Source organism: Ochotona curzoniae, unplaced genomic scaffold, assembly GCF_017591425.1.
Source record: "Ochotona curzoniae isolate NIBS_2020 unplaced genomic scaffold, NIBS_Ocur_1.0 contig_3819, whole genome shotgun sequence".
NCBI lineage: Eukaryota > Metazoa > Chordata > Mammalia > Lagomorpha > Ochotonidae > Ochotona > Ochotona curzoniae.
Window position 1 is genome coordinate 11,175,154 of NW_024466004.1, and position 16,829 is coordinate 11,191,982.

The following is a 16,829-nucleotide window of genomic DNA, read 5'->3' on the forward strand; positions in this document are numbered from 1 at the left end:
GCTTGGGGTCATGGAAATATGAGTGAGTTATTTTTCTAACTCATTTTATGTTTTTCTTTTACTTTCCTTTGTTGTCTTTGAAGTAACTTTTACAAAAACCTTTTAAAGTTTCTATTTCATTACTCCTGCTGCATATTGTTTACAATTTGTGTAGGCTAATAATAACTAAATTTTAGATTTTCTTTTTTTTTTTTTTTTTTTTTTTTTTTTTTTTTATTGTTGCTTACACTGTATTGTGTAGTACAGTTTTATAGGTGCTGGGGATTCCCCCCACCCTTCCCCATACCCCTCCCCCCATGGTGGATTCCTCCACCTTGCTGCATAACCATAGTTCAAGTTCAGTTGAGATTCATTGCTTGCAAACACATGCCTAGCATAAAGTTCAGCGTCTTATTGTCCAGATAAGTTCAGTGGCCTCCTGGGGAGACCTTCTATGGTCTGAAGATAGGTCTAACAGAGTAAAGATCCGGTCGGTTAAAAGCCCCAACAAGGCCTCAGTATCAATATACAACATTATGGAATTAATTGACATAGTATTGGGTAAACAATATGTTAAAAATAATGCAAGTTCCATTCTTCGAAACATCTGGGTTGAGACAGCATCAATGACACGTTCAAAAAATAACAAACAACCAAACAATAAATTACAGGTTAAATCAAGGCGAACATGTGGTATCTAATCTTTTGGGATTCACTCATTTCCCTTAGCATTATAGTTTCCAGTTGTGCCCATTTAGCCACAAAGAACTGCATTTTGTTTTTTTTAACAGCTGAGTAGTATTCCATGGAGTAGATGAACCAAAGCTTTCTTATCCAATCTTCTATTGATGGGCATTTCGGTTGCTTCCATGTTTTTGCAATTACTGATTGTGCTGCAATGAACATGGGGATGCATGTTGGTTTGTCGTAAAACAGGTGTTTTGGATATATTCCTAGGAGTGCTATTGCTGGGTCATATGGCATGCAGATTCCGAGTTGTTTGAGTGTTCTCCAGACTGATTTCCATAAAAGCTGTACCAATTTGCAGCTCCACCAGCAGTGGAGTAGGGTTCCCTTTTCCCCGCATCCTCGCCAGCAAGCGTCGTTGGTGTTCTTGTTTATGTGGGCCAATCTTACTGGTGTTAGGTGGTACCTCATCGATGTTTTAATTTGGATTTCCCTTATTGCTAGGGAGCTGGAACATTTTTTCATATGTTTGTTTGCCATTTGGACTTGCTCCTTTGTGAAATGTTTGCCCATTTCCCTTGCCCATTTCTTGAGTGGCTTGTTTGTTTTGGTTTTTTGGTTGTTTTGAAGTTCTTTGTATATCCTGGAAATTAGCCCCCTATCGCCTATATCGTGTGCAAAGATCTTCTCCCACTCTGTGGGTTGCTTTTTTACTTTGTTGATTGTTTCCCTTGCTGTACAGAAGCTTCTTAGTTTGATGAGGTCCCATTTGTTTATTCTGTTCTCAACTGCTATTGCTTTTGGTGTCCTTCTTAGAAAGTCGGAACCTACTCCTAGGTCTTGCAGTGTATTTCCTACATTTTCTTGCAAGAGTTTGAAGGTTTCTGGATGTAGGTTTAGGTCTTTTATCCATGTAGATTGGATCTTAGTGTATGGTGATAGATGTGGGTCTATCCTTTTGTTTCTACAGGCTATCAGCCAGTTGTCCCAACAACATTTACTAAAGAGGCCTTCCCACTTGCTTGAGCTATCATTGGTCTTTTTGTCAAAGATTAATTGGCTGTATTTGTGTGGGTTCCCTTTTGGTGCTTCTATTCTATTCCATTGATCTTCTTTTCTGTCTTTGTGCCAGTACCAGGCTGTTTTGATAACCACTGCTCGATAGTATGTCCAGAGGTCCGGGATTGTGATTCCCCCTGCTAATCTCTTATTTTTCAGGATGGGTTCTAGCTATTCGTGGTTTTTTGTGTTTCCAGATGAACTTTTGAATCATTGTATCCAGTTCCGTGAAGAATGTTTTGGGCAATTTGACTGGAATTGCGTTGAAAATGTATATTGCTTGTGGTAGTATAGACATTTTAATGATATTGATTTTGCCTATCCAGGAGCACGGGATGTTATTCCATCTTTTGAGGTCTTGTTCAATTTCCTTTTTAAATAGTTTGTAGTTTTCTTCGAATAGGTCTCCTACGCTTTTGGTTAGATTTATTCCCAAATACTTCATACTTCTCTCTGCTATTTTGAATGGTATCCTGTTGGTTAGATCTTCTTCCATCTTGGTGTTATTTGCGTACACTATGGCTGTTGATTTTCGTTCGTTAATTTTGTACCCCGCCACTCTGCCAAACTCTCGTATAAGTTCTAGCAGTTTCTGTATTGAGTCTCCTGGTTTTTCTATGTACAGGATTATGTCATCTGCATATAGTGAAAGCTTGACTTCTTCGTTTCCTATACGTATGCCTTTGATTTCTTTTTCTTGTCTTATGGCCTCTGCAAGTACCTCTAGGACTATGTTGAATAGCAGTGGTGATAGCAGGCACCCTTGTCTTGTTCCAGATCTCAGTGGGAAGGGTTCTAGCTTTTCTCCATTCAGTATGATACTGGCGTTGGGTTTTTCATAAATTGCTTTAATTATGTTGTGGATTTTCCCATCTATGCCTACTTTGGCTAGAGTTTTTAGCATGAAGAGGTGTTGGATTTTGTCAAAAGCTTTTTCTGCATCTATTGAAACTATTATGTGGTTCTTGTTTTGCAGTTTTTGGATATGGTTTATAACATGGATTTCCGAATGTTGAACCATCCCTGCATTCCAGGGATGAATCCTACTTGATCCGGATGAATGATCTGTCTGATGATTTTTTGAATTCTATTGGCTAGGATTTTGTTGAGAATTTTAGCATCAATGTTCATCAGAGAGATATGTCTGTAGTTTTCCTTCTCTGATGGTTCTCTGTCCGGTTTTGGGATTAAGGTGATGTTGGCTTCATAGAATGAGTTTGGGAGGGTTGCTTCCTCCTCTATTGTTTTGAAGAGCTTGTAGAGGATTGGGGTTAGTTCTGTTCGGAATGTTTTGTAGAATTCTGTAGTGAAGCCGTCTGGGCCTGGGCTTTTTTTCGTTGGGAGATCCTTGATGACTGTTTCAATCTCTACCTCGGTTATGGGTTTATTTAATTCTGCAGTTGCCTCCGGACTGAGTTTTGGTAAGTGGTGGGAGTCCAGGAACTTTTCTATTTCTTGGTGGTCCTCAAATTTGTGGGAGTACAGTTCTTTGTAGTAATTTCTAATTATTTTCTTAATGATTGCAGTGTCTGTTGTTATGGTGCCTTTTTCATCTTTAATGCTATTGATTCTCACTTTCTCTTGTTTTTTTTTGGTCAATCGGGCCAGTGGAGTGTCTATTTTGTTTATTTTCTCAAAAAACCAACTTTTTGATTTGTTGATTTTATGTATAGTTTTTTTGATTTCTATTTGGTTTATCTCCTCCCTTGTTTTGATGATTTCTTGTTTCCTATTGTGCGTGGGACTCTTCTGCTGCTGTTTTTCCAGATCCTGGAGGTGTGTGGTTAGTTCCTGTATTTGGCGTCTTTCTTGGGCCTTGACATGCGCTCCGATTGCAATGAATCTACCTCGTAGCACTGCTTTGGCGGTGTCCCACAAGTTTTGGAATGTTGTATCAGAGTTTTCGTTGGTTTCCATGAATTTTTTGATCTCATCTTTAATTTCTTCTCTGACCCATTGTTCGTTTAATAGCATATTGTTCAATTTCCAAGAGTGCCTATACTTCCTGGGGAGTTTTGAGTTGTTGATTTCCAGTTTCATCCCATGGTGGTCTGAGAGGGTACATGGTATGATACTAATGTTTTGGAAGTTGTTTAGATTCGCTTTATGTCCTATCATGTGATCGATTCTGGAGAAGGTGCCATGCACCGCTGAGAAGAATGTATAGTCTGTGGCCTTAGGATAAAAAGTTCTATATATGTCTACTAAGTCTAGTTGTTCTATTGTTTGTGTGAGCTCTGTTGTTTATTTGTTGAGTTTTTGTTTCGTGGACCGGTCCATTGTTGTTAGAGGTGTGTTGAGATCGCCTACAAGAATTGTGCGGGTGTCTATGTCTTCCTTTAAGTCTGTAAGTAATTGCTTTACGTAACTAGGTGCATTAGATTTTCTAATCATACATATTTTCTCTATAGTGGGGACATATGGAAGTAATAGAAAATTGATTCAAGGGGAACTGAAAACATTTTCATCTATTAAAAAAAGATTTAGGGGCCCAGCGGTGTGGTCTAACGGCTAAAATCCTCGCCTTGTATGCGCCAGGATCCCATATGGGCACTACTTCTAATTCCGGCAATTTCACTTCCCATCCAGTTCCCTGCTTGTGGCCTGGGAAAGCAGTCAAGGATGACCCAATGCTTTGGGACACTGCACATGTGTGGGTAACCTGGAGGAGGTTCCTGGATCCTGGCTCTGGATCAGCACAGCACCAGCCTTTGCGGTCACTTGGGGAGTGAATCAATGGACGGAAGATCTTCCTCTCTATCTCTCCTCCTCTCTGGATATCTGATTTTATAATAAAAGTAAATAAATCTTTAAAAAAATATTTAAACATGAAAGTTTCCAAGAGAATTTGGCACTGTGGCCCAATGGATTAAGCAACTCCTTAATGCCCCAAATGCCATTTCAGAGTACAAATTCAAGTCCCAGCTGCTCTGCTTCTGATCCAGCAATCTGTTTAATGCACATGGGAAGGCAGCAACAAATAGCCCAAATATCTGGGCCCCAAACACCCATGTGAGAGACCAGGAAGGAGTTCCTTCTATTTGACATCAGTGTGGCCAGATTTGGTTGCTGTGGCCATTTGGGGAATAAATCACCTGATGCAAGATCTGTATGAGTTAAGTGTCGCTGCCTGTCCTTCATCAATTTTTCCAAGCAACAAATGGGTTATGAAATTAAATAGTTTTGACATCACTCTAGTAGTTAAGCTGGGTCATATTTTTTTTTTTCTGAGGGAACATTTGACCACACAAACCAAAAAGTTTCAAAATACTAGTAATTATTAACCTGGAATTTGATAGTTTCATTATTTAAAAAACAGATTGTGCCTTTTTTTGCAAGCCAAGAATGAAAAAATAGCTATGATATCAATCCCTGATAGCTTTTAAGTCAAACTTTATTGTCTTGACATCAAGAAATACATGAAGTTACATGAAAATAAACCTAGGAAGACAGAAAAGAATAAGGAGCACAGAGAAAGAAGCTTTAGACAGTAGAAACAAGTACAAAGAGAACCAGAGAAAAAGAACCAGAGAGAACCAGAGAAAAGAACCAGCCACAAGATGAACCAGCTCTGTGTTGTTATGAGCTTACACGGACTCAGTACATGCATCTGCAGCCCAGGAAGAAATGAAAATAGCCAGCCATGCTGGAAGCAAGCGTCCCAATATACAGTCTAGAAGTCTAGCCCTGCATCCCTTACTGCCCCTCTGGGAAACGTAGTTAAGGTGTCATTTTCACCTGATAGTATTGCAAATGAACTACTGGAAAAGATTCCTTACCTGTACGACAGACGGGACTTTGTACTGCTAGTCCAAAATCTACTTTTTTGGATTTAAGAAACACCTCAATTCCCTCTTCTTCAGTAACAAAGGTCATTCGATTTCCCAGAGCAAAGACTGTAAATACAGGTCCATACTGAAATTAAACACAAAAGTACAGATTGTATCAGTAAACATTTCTAAATCCCAGTTGGCAGTTATGTGTTTCCCAATCATGCCAAATTATAGTCAAGAAATTATAGTCAAGATAATATCATTATGACCAGGGGGGTTAACATTGTGGCTCAGTGGGTGAAGATGTCATTTACTATGTCCATCTCTCATATCAGAACAGTACTGGTTTAAGTACTAGCTGTTCCATTCCTGATCCTGCTCCCTACCCAAGTAATAAAAGATGATCCATGTGGGAGACCTGACAGAGTTCCTGACTCTTGGCTTTGGCTTGGCCCAGACCCTGCTGTTACAGCCATCTGGGGAGTGAACAGAAGATCCTTTTTTCCTAGCCACCCCCCTCTCTCCTTCCCTCTTTATCATTCTGCTATTAAAATAAATTAAACAAATCTTTATTATTACAACTGCATATGATAACTATAAAACTTTGACTGTTTCAGCTAAGTCTAAATTACATAAATTCTAATTTTCTTAGATATGTCTAACATATAATTTACTTGCATCTTTCTTGCTTTTAGTATGAAATAATTAGAAAATAATTGTAAATAGGATTAGAAATTAGATCAACTTTGTGATATTTAACTGTAAACAAAACACAGCTCAACATGATGACGTACAAAATTGCCAGCTGGTCTTATAGGTAATCATTGATCACTCAATATTTTGCATGCCTAAACATCTGTCCCATGGTTTAGTTTCTTACCTTCCAAAATGACTCTTCCACCTGCATATATTGCCAGCCTTCTCCACTCTGAAGTGTCCTTATCGTACAAATTACCAAAGAAATGGAGGCAGGCAAATTAGCAGCTTCTTCTTCCGGCCCCGTAATCTTGCAAAGTATACCTACTTACATGTTTTCCAAGCTTTCCCTTCTGTTAAAATGTATGGAAGTCCCTGTTGCTGCAAGCTGCCAATACCTCTAAACTGGAGTTATGGATCTGATGCTCTTCTGCTCTCTCTTTGTTTTACACTTGTGGATTTTCTCTTCTACATTAAATTTCTCTTCACTGTAAGATCACTCCCAGTAGTCTAGAGATACATAGTAGTGTGGAGTTCAACTTCAAAGAATCTATAATCATAATGGGATATATCTTCATTTTCATTGACATCTAACTGTAATTCAGTATTTGCTTTAATTTTCAATGAAGGCAACAAACCAAATGCTACCCATGACATCATCAACAGGAACCATCATACTTTTATAATTCATTAAAGTTTTTATAAATATCTCAAAACATCATCATGCTCATGACTATGCCCTGCCATGAGATGGTACAAGGTCACTCTGGCAACATAGCATTGAGGGCTACACTGGGTTCAGGAAATCATCAAACCACCAAAAATTAAAGTCCTACTTCCTTATATCAGTGTTTAAGACATCTGACATTGCTTGCAATTATTCCCTAATAGACAACTTGTTAATCCACAAATAGAAATTGTGTTTTCCATGGGAGACCCAAAAGAAGTTCCTGGCTCCTGGCTTCAGATCGGCTCAGTTCCAAACATTGTGGCCACTTGGGGAGTGAACTAGCAGATGAAAGATCTTTCTCTCTATATCTACTTCTCTCTGTATATCTACCTTTCCAATAAAAATAAATAAGTCTTTTAAAAAATAAAAAAAAGAAGTTGTGTTTCCATTTTTTTCAGTTTTGTTCAGATGAGAATTCTTGACTTCCCAGTAGGAAATGAAATTGTGTAACATGTACTAGAACCTGGGACCACAAGTGTGTATCAACCAAGTTAAAAAAAAAAATGGATGGGGCCCAGCGCTGTGGCGCAAGTGGTTAAGGTCCTTGCCTTGCACACCCGGGATCCCATATGGGCGCCGGTTCTAATCCCGGCAGCCCCACTTCCCTTCCAGCTCCCTGCCCTGTGCACGCCCGGGAGAGCAGTCCAGGACGGCCCAATGCTTTGGGACCCTGCACCCGTGTGGGAGACCTGGAAGAGGCTCCTGGCTTCGGATTGGCATAGCATGGGCCGTTGCGCTCACTTGGGGAGTGAATCATCGGACGGAAGATCTTCCTCTCTGTCTCTCCTCTCTGTATATCTGCCTTTCCAATAAAAAAATAATAAAAATAAATCTTTAAAAAAAATGGATGACAGAGATTATTGATGATGTTTAAATACTTATTTTAAGACAACTGCATTGTGAAAAGGGTCATGAACAGTAATATATTCTACAAGGTTTTTCTTCTAATCTGCTCTCATTTTCTTCTATTGTTTTTGTGTGAGATCAGTAGTCCCTGTGTTTTGAATTAAAGGCAGTCGCATACATTTTGCTGTCAAAGTGTTGGTCATGTATCCTTTAAAATAAAATCTTTTAAGACAACTGCAGACTACCATTGCAATTGTAATAAGTATAAAAGAGCATTGCCCAATACTCTTTGAGCATTGCCCAATACCTGTTTCTGCAGGTTTTAACATCCTTCAAAACACTAGCACAGTTTCACTACTCATACTGACATAATCAAGGTATTTCCATCCCACCACAAAAATCCTCCATGTTGTCCTTTTTAGCCATCCTCTTCCTACCTCCTCATTAACCTTTAGCAGCCACTTATCTATTTCCCACTTTGGTGATTTTTCAATTTCAAAGTTGTTACATAAATGGAACCACACAGAATATGACAAACATTGGGTCTGGCTTTTCTCAGTGTATTTCACCCACATTGTTGTGTATCTGTATCAACTGTTTCTTCATGTTTATCTTTCTGAGTATTATATAGTATGAATGTACCAAAGTTTGTTAAAACAATGTTGAAGGACATTTTTATTCTCTTTAGATTGCTTCCCTAGCAAACAAAGCTTCTCTAAACATCGTTGTCCAGGCTTTTATATGAATATATTTTCCTTCTCCTTGAAAAACAGCCAGAACTGTCATTGCTGGTGATATATTGTTAGTTACCTGCTTTGTTGTTTGAGAAACTGACAGGATTTTTCTAGCAGGCTTATATTTTATATTCCTACCAGATGTTTAAGTGAGAAAGATTCTCAGTCTTCTCAGCATTTCATCTTGTATTAATTTTGATTTTAGCCATTCTGATAAGTGTGTAGTATTATCTCATCCTAGTTTCAATTTGTCCCCAGTGGTCCATGATGCTCCATACATTTTTGTAGGCTTGTCACTTACATATCTTTTTAGAGATTATCTAGGCATGTCATTTCTCCAGTTGTTTGTTGAGCGTTAAAAGCTCCAAATATTCCTTTGTTGAATATGTTGCTTATAAAGATTTTACATCCATCTATAACTTGTTCCCCCTCTACACAGAACAAATGTTTTTTTTTAAACTTGGATAAGGTTTATCAGTTTTGATCTTTATGTAGTTTACTTTTGATATTCAGCTGAGCAACTATTTCTTATTCTAAGATTTAAAAGATTCTCTTACATTTTTTTTCTAAAACTATTAGAACTTCATGTTTTACATTTAAGTCTGTGCTTGTGCTGTATTTTGAGTTAATTTTTATACAAGCTGGTAGGTGAAGATTCATTTTTGTTGTTTCTGTTTAGATTACTGGTTGGATGGGAAGTGGAGCAGCCACGTCACATATTGGTACCCATAGGGGATCCTGGTGCATGCAAGCGAATGATTTGCCAGTGGAATCATCACACCAGCCCCATATATTTCCCTATTAATGTTTTTTTTTTCATAATTTTTACTGTTCTTTAGCTTTAACATGCATCTTCTATACATGTTTTGCTAGATTCAAAGTTGTTTCTTTAAAGACTGACTAAAAATTATATTATATTTTGTTTTCCATACTCCTTGTTAATAATTACTAATACAATTGTATGTTGAGACTGTATCTTGAAAGAGTACTATATCCACACATCATTGCAAGAGAATTTTTTGTAGATTGATTTGGATAGTCTATGTAGGCAATCATGTCATATGAAAATTAGGGCTGTTCCAGTTCAGACCATCCGAAAAACAACTAAGTTCAGCAAAATCATGCTTCAACACTATAAACAGCTAAACACAAAAATAAAAATAGACAAGACAGCTGAATAGTAATCTATAGCCATTTTGAGGTGTATGGAATCCAGTTGAATATAAACCAAAAATTGAAATGTCTATGAAGAAGTCACAGGATGTAGTTAAGAATCAGTATTTTCGGGCCCGGCGCAGTGGCGCAGTGGTTAAGGTCCTCTCCTTGCACGCCCGGGATCCCATATGGGTGCCAGTTCTAATCCCGGCGGCCCCGCAAGAGGCTCCTGGCTTTGGATCGGCATAGCATCAGCCGTTGCGCTCACTTGGAGAGTGAATCATCGGACTTAAGATCTTCCTCTCTGTCTCTCCTCTCTGTATATCTGCCTTTCCAATAAAAATAAAAAATAAATCTTTAAAAAAAGAAAAGAACCAGTATTTTCCTATTAACATACTGTTAATCAATACCATGTCAATTAATGCCATAACGTTGTAAATGGTTGTGGATGTTATGTCTGGGCTTTTAATTGATTGGGATGATACTTTGCTGGCTTTACCTTCAGACCAGAGATGGTCTCACCAAGAAATCGTTGAACCCACTAGGATAATAAGACCCTGGACTTTATACTTAGTAAATACTTCCAATGAAAGAATCTCAACTGAATTTGAACTGTGATAACGCGCAGCAAGGTAGAGAACTCCACCATGGGGAAAGGGTTCAGGGAGGGGTTGGGGAATCCCAGTGCCCATAACACTGTGTCACCTAATGCAATGTAATTAATAATAAAAATAAAAATAAAAGAAAAGAAAATTAGGGCTGGTTCATGTATTTTTTTCCAGTTTATGTGTATGTATTTTTGCTTTATTTCCGTAGCTAATCTTCTAGCACTAGAATGAGTGATGACAACAGATATGTGTATTGTGTTCCTAATCTAAGTTGGAAAGAACTATTCTTTCATAAGTAAATATTTCAGTTATAACATTTTATGGATGTTTTTATAAAATTTAGGAAATTGTCTTCCACTCCTGCTCTCGCAGGTTACTATTTTTTAATCCGAAAAGAGTTTAACAATGTCAAATGCTTGACTGATGTGTTATTTCTTCGGCCGGTGGCTTACACTGACTGCCTGGCTCTTACTCAAGCATTTTATTACTTGTATCTCTGGAATAAGTTTTACTTAATAACTTATTTCTATGTCATTGAGTTTCACTTGTTGATATTCTGTTAGGTATTTTTCTTCTGTACTCAGAGGAATGTCTGTCTCTACCTTTATTCTTTTTTCACTTTTTTTTTTAAGAAAAATCAAGATAACAAAGTTCCATAAAGTAGGCTGAGACATGTTTCTTTCTCAGCTACTTTCTAGAAGAGACTGTGTAGGACTGAATGCTAGCTCTTTTTTAAACGTTGGGTGACATTCTCTGGTGTAGCAATTGGGTTCTAGAGATCCCAGAGAGATTTTCAATTATAAATCCCATGTCCCTGATAAAACAGAACCACACAGATGACCTATTTCATGTTAAAACAGTTGTAGTAAGTTGTGTTTTCCTAGGAGTTGGTTCATTTTCTGAGTTGTTAAATGTATGTGAGTGCTGTTATTCGCAGTACTCCTCTGCCCTTGCCCGGCGTCTGCAGCAACATCCTATGCTTTGTTGCAAATACTGATCATGCATTTGTCTTTGCCGTCTATTCGTCAGTCTTGCATGAGGTCTGTCAACATTACTGAACTTATCAAAAAAACCAACTTATTGATTTTCAAACTCTTTTTACTGTTTGGGATTTCCATGATTTCTGCCATTTGATATCTGGATACACTTTGCTTTTCCTATTTGGCCAAGAAGAGAGATTCTTGCAGTAAAACTTCAAAAGACTAAAAGTACTTACTGATACAAATATTCTTTAAACATTCTTCATTTTCAAGAAGACTTACTTAAAACACAAAGACTCAGAACAAAAGAGAGTAAGGCATGGAAAAATGTGTACTATGTAAGTCACAGCTGAAAGAAAATTGATGTGGCCTTAACAATACTTGTGAAAGCTGACTTTAACTCAAGATTCATTATGCAGGTAAGGCTGCCAAGTATTGATGGCAAGTACTGGGGCTTCAGTGGGAGCTTTTCAAGAAAATATATTACAGAAGTTGTTTCTTAATGCAATTTTAATGTCAAGAACTTTACCTTGTGTGGGGGAGGGGTTTGCTGTTTGCCTGGTTGATATTTTCCAAAATACTCAATCTCAACTCAGTTTATTTTGAAAATCATTCCATGTGTCAGCAAGTGAATAACCTATGATTGATATTTACTGATGGCCAACCTGGGGCCACAGTATCACAACTTTAAAATAACTCTCCTAGAATTTCCAATCTCAAGTTAATTTGACTTAGAAGCAAAATCCTCTATCCCAACTATGAGGCACAAAGTATCAGTTCTGCAACACAAGTTTTTCAGTTGGGCTTCTCTAGGGTCAGGAGCAACTGAAGCCACAGCTCATAACAATGTAGGACCACATGCCTGTACCACATACCACATACACACAGACAAACACAAACACACATGAACATACCCATACACACGGAAACAAGAAAGCTCATTAAAACAGTCTAAACAAGGAAAAAATAGGATAACAACTGTATATGCAACTATTGAAATTTAAGTAAGCTATCCTATCTGTATAGGATGGAATAGTTACTAAAAATAACTTAGAAAAACACTTAACAAAATAAAAGGATTATTCACATTAAGTATAGAATGCAATTTTTGTGCAAAAGTACAAAATATTATTACAATGTTCTCCCATTGTTACTTACTAAATAATATGTAAATACAGAGAAAAGTGTCAAAATAATATGCACTATATTTGTATAGTGTTTATTGCTGGTGTGACATTCTGAACTAATTTAATTTTGATTCTAATTCTCCAATTCTTTTTTATTACATGAGCATGTTTCAAGAGGTTCACAGAAAAAGTCACTAAAAGATAAATTTATTTTGGTTCATTTAAAAACATTTATACATTCAAGGAGATTCAGAAAGCTCATGAAAAGGCATATTCTGAAAACAATGGGCTTCAAACATCTTTGTAAGGAAGAAAAATTAATTTTTAAATCCAGTTTTCCAAGAAGTTTTTCAAATCTTATACTACAGTCAGAGATTTTGAATGAGATGCTGCTATACAGAAAATGATTCTGTAAGCTGGGCTAGACAGTTAAGAGCCCATATGGTTCAGAACGGGTCACTACTGAAAGTATTCTTACTCATAACAGCGATGGTGACTAGTGTCACACCAATAATTAGACCGTGAAACTGTAAAATCTTGGTGACTGACTGAAAATAAAAAGGCTGAACAATAGTTTATTTCTGAAAGTATTTTGACATTTGAAAGATACTCTCGGGATTAAAAACATCTGCTACAACTACAAGGATTATTAATCTCTTGTGTGTGTGGTGAAATCAAAACTCATCGTCAAATAACACCACCAGAGTGGACTAAACTTGCAAAGATCAACTTTGATAACAGCTTGCACAGTAAGCAGCTAGCTAGTCTGGTGGCAACTGCAACTGGATATGAATTTGATACTCATGCTCACAAACTTAAATTGTACTGTCTTTGCCAAACATTACGACCATTTATTTAATATGGGATACTCCTGGAATATAACTAAGATAAAGTACCAGCCTTAAAAGCTCTTCCACAGAGGCAGGTGAGAGCTGTATTGTACCGCATTCCTTTCGCACAGCCTTGCGTGGGACAGGGGCTTAACACAAGAACTAATTTCCAGATTTCAACTGTGGGAAGCCAGAACATTTCCCGTGTTCTCACACTGCAACTGAGAGCCAAAAGAAGAACGTACCAGGAGACACCATCTCCTCTAGCAATGCCGCCGGCCGTAACCACATACCTTGGTTTTCGCAGTCTCTATAAACTCGAGAGGGGCTCTCCCAAACTCATAGCCGGCACCGAACCAAGGTATCCAGCCCTTGATGCACGGGGGCCTGCGCGACTTCTTCCTCTTTAGGAATGAGAAAAGGATAACAAAAACTAGGAACAGAATCACTGTTGGGAAAATCAATTCCATATTTTTATCCAGCATCTTTCAAATATCTGAAAAGTCGGTAAAAGTCCTGCGGCCAGGTACTTCCTTCTTGCCGACTTCTCGGCAGCTCTTTTCGCAGCTACTTTTCTTTTGTAACTGCAAGTCCTTTTCTGGTCCCAAGTTTTGAGTGACTTTTGCATCATCGCCACCTCCCACCTAAAACCTCTCTCCTTCCAGTCACCACTTGAGAAAAAAAAAAAACAATACGGCGCTGGGACCCGCAGGAGCCAATGGGCGCGACGCGCTCTGTCGCCTCGCGGCGAGGCGGGCGCCTGGTCTCTGGCCAGTCAGGGTAGCCGGCCGAGGCCAGTGGACTACATTTCCCAGAAGCCTCTTCGGTTTCGCTTTGAGGAGAATTTTTATTTATTTATTTATTTATTTATTTAATTTTCCTTTGGGGTTTTTGGTTTGTTTGTTGTTGGGCTGTGTGGTACCGCAGGACGCTGGACCACTCAAGCCTGGAGCTGCTAAGGAGGTTGCGAGTTCGCACGGCCGAGCTAGGGGAATGGTCCCCGCCCAGCCATTTGTCTGTTGAGAGGGGGCCGCCCTGGCAGGGTGGCAGGCCAGCCGCGGCGCGGTGCACTGGCGAGAAAGCGTGCATGGTCGTCCTGTCCGGCCGCTGAATGTCCGTCCCGGAGGATGAGGAGAAGCTGCCGCTCGCTCAGAGATGGCCCCGGGCCAGCAAGTTCCTGCTGTCGGGCTGCGCAGCGACCGTGGCCGAGCTAGGTACCCGGCCGCCCACGCCTCGGGCCTCCGGGGCCAGGGGTGGCGATGGCTCGGCGCTGGGGCTGGGAGGCTCGGGCGGCGTCCCGGCTGAGGGGTCGGGGTGAGGGGCGCCCCTCGGCTACCAAGGCCGCCGGTCGGGGTGAGGCGCGCCCCTCGGATTCCAGGGCTGCCGGGTGGATGCGTCAGGATGAGGGGCAAGGCCGGCTTGGGGACCGGGAGGAGGCTGTGGCTGTCTCCCTCCTCACTCAGAGATGCGCTGACTCCCTGTGCACTTTGAGAAGCATTGTGAGCTGTGGCAAATCATTTTGCCTTTTGCGACCGTAGACCACCCCCTCCCCATGCTTGTTGAGTGGGCGGCTCTGTTTGAGATTTCTGTTCTTCCACAGTCTGTGTGTCCTTCCTTGTCTTTGGGGTCCAAAGTTGCGGACACACCTTGTGGGACTTTGTGGGACTTCCCTGATTAACCTGTCGCCCAGCATTTTCCAAGGAATTGACCTCTTTTGAGTGTAACTAAGCTGTACCGTGTTTAGCTCGGAGGGTCCTGAAAAATCCGTAATATGTAAACGTTAGCTCCAAGGTAGGGCACCTGTTAATTAGGACGTGATTGTAATTGTCACAGTAGTAAGGCCGTGGCTGGAACAGTGGAAAAGACCCAGTTCTGACGTTCTTACCAGCTGGTGGGGAGACATGATGTGCTGCTTATTACAGTGAAAGTATTATTTGGTAGCATAGAATGAGCATAGAACGCACTTGCTGCCTGAGTGAGTCAGAGGAGACTTTAAGAGGCCCTTGACTGGCTCTGTAGGCCCCGCATGCACAGGTGATGTTTCTTCCATAGCTTTAGGCTGGAGCGCCTGGAGAACCCTTTATTATATATTTTAAGATTGCCTTTTCTTTCTCTCTCTCTCTCCCTCTCCCCCTCCCCTCTTTTGCCCTCCCTCTCTCTTTACCCTTCCTTACTTCTTTTCATTTCTTTTTTTTGGATGAAACAGCTTTGATGCATTGACCATTTGTAAACATTATTGTATCCTGTTCTAAAATAAATTTGTTTTGTTTGTCCAGCGTTGCCGGCAGGTGGTATGTTTTGTCCATTGTACCCTTCCATCTTTGCCATTTGACCTCTCCGTGTTTTATTTCCTGTCTCCTCTCCGATCTGATGGAGAATTTTTGCTTTTCATGTTCTTGCTGAAACCCATTAGCTTTTAAAGCGGCTCCAGAGCAGATTGCTGAATGCTGAGCTCTGTGTCCTGGGTTTTGTTCGGGACTGATGTTTCCCCTTGTGATTCAATGGTCCGTTTCTACTGTAAAAAAAAAAAAAAAAAAAAAAATGCATTGAAACGGGTATGTGGGGAAGAGCAGGGGTTTCAGAAAAGGGGATGGCTTCAAGTAGAAATCCAGGTTCAGAACCTAAATTACTACCCATAGAACCAACAAGAAAAGAAAAACTACTTGGAGAAACATAGGACAGGCTTACCTAGAAGCTCTTGTTTCCTAAGACTGAGTCCGTGTCCATAATACATTGATTAATAGTCTCAATATGAAAGCTGCTTCTCTTTTTAGGGAAAACTATCAGCAAGATAATGACTTTTCCAGAGCTCAAAGCTACGATTTAATATTCTCTTGCCTTCTTCGCATTCTTATTTTGTTTTAAGGAGTAGGCATCCTTAGGGTTCCGTATTAGGTAGTGCTCATTGATCTTGCTTGGAGGTTATTTAGGTTATTAAGGACATTATAGATATAAAGTTGTGATTTGATTTTCCATATGTAGGCTAATTCCTTTAGCTCTGGTACAGTAAAAGGTGTATCTGCAATTCAGAATAGCAACAGAACATTTCTCTACAAATGTATAGTTAGTACTTGTCAACAAGGTCACAAGTGGGTCTCAGTCCAGGAATAACAAATCAATATGTACACTAAATGAAAGAATACTAAGTATGGCAGTCTTGTGCGTAAAAAATGACGTGATAAACTCCATCACGTGTTTAGTACCTCAGATGGCAGGATGACGATTCATCTGCATGGAAACCCCTCAGGAAGTAAGAGAATTCACCTTCTGTCCGTGCTTACTGCGGTGGGTAATATATGGTATAGTATTCTAAAGTCATGGTAGGTCTTGAACAGTGAAGGCTGCAGTCAGAAAATAATGTCGCACAATATATCTGGATACTTTATTTTTGCTGGAAAGCAAAAATTGAGAACAAAAGTAGATTTTGGATTGAATTGCTGAAAGCAAAATAAAGAATTGTTTCTTTTAAACTTTCTTTTTATCGGTGATCTGGAATAAATGGCTCTGGTTGTTTTTCTGTTTAGGAGTATGTGAGGATCAGCTAATTGTCAACTACTGAATTAGAATCCCTAGGCAGGAGGCTAGGAAATCAGTAATCTTTAAAGTTTACCCATGCTGACTGATA

General features: G+C 39.5%; 2 protein-coding genes across 6 annotated transcripts in view; one reads left to right on the forward strand and one right to left on the reverse strand.

The window, feature by feature from the left end:
* The window catches only part of LOC121158635 (24-hydroxycholesterol 7-alpha-hydroxylase), an 81,659-nt gene extending 67,830 nt beyond the window's left edge, over positions 1–13,829 (reverse strand). For all 3 annotated transcript variants that reach the window (XM_040983499.1, XM_040983500.1, XM_040983498.1), the window contains exons 1-2: positions 13,498–13,829; positions 5,505–5,640 (exon numbers count right to left, since the gene is read on the reverse strand). In XM_040983499.1, coding sequence (XP_040839433.1) covers positions 5,505–5,640; positions 13,498–13,689 — 328 coding nt within the window. In that variant the 5' untranslated portion in view covers positions 13,690–13,829. The remainder of the gene's footprint in view (positions 1–5,504; positions 5,641–13,497) is intronic.
* Positions 13,830–14,105: 276 nt separating this feature from the next.
* Positions 14,106–16,829, forward strand: part of SLC25A27 (solute carrier family 25 member 27) — a 29,872-nt gene continuing 27,148 nt past the window's right edge. For all 3 annotated transcript variants that reach the window (XM_040983503.1, XM_040983504.1, XM_040983505.1), the window contains exon 1: positions 14,106–14,418. In XM_040983503.1, coding sequence (XP_040839437.1) covers positions 14,316–14,418 — 103 coding nt within the window. In that variant the 5' untranslated portion in view covers positions 14,106–14,315. The remainder of the gene's footprint in view (positions 14,419–16,829) is intronic.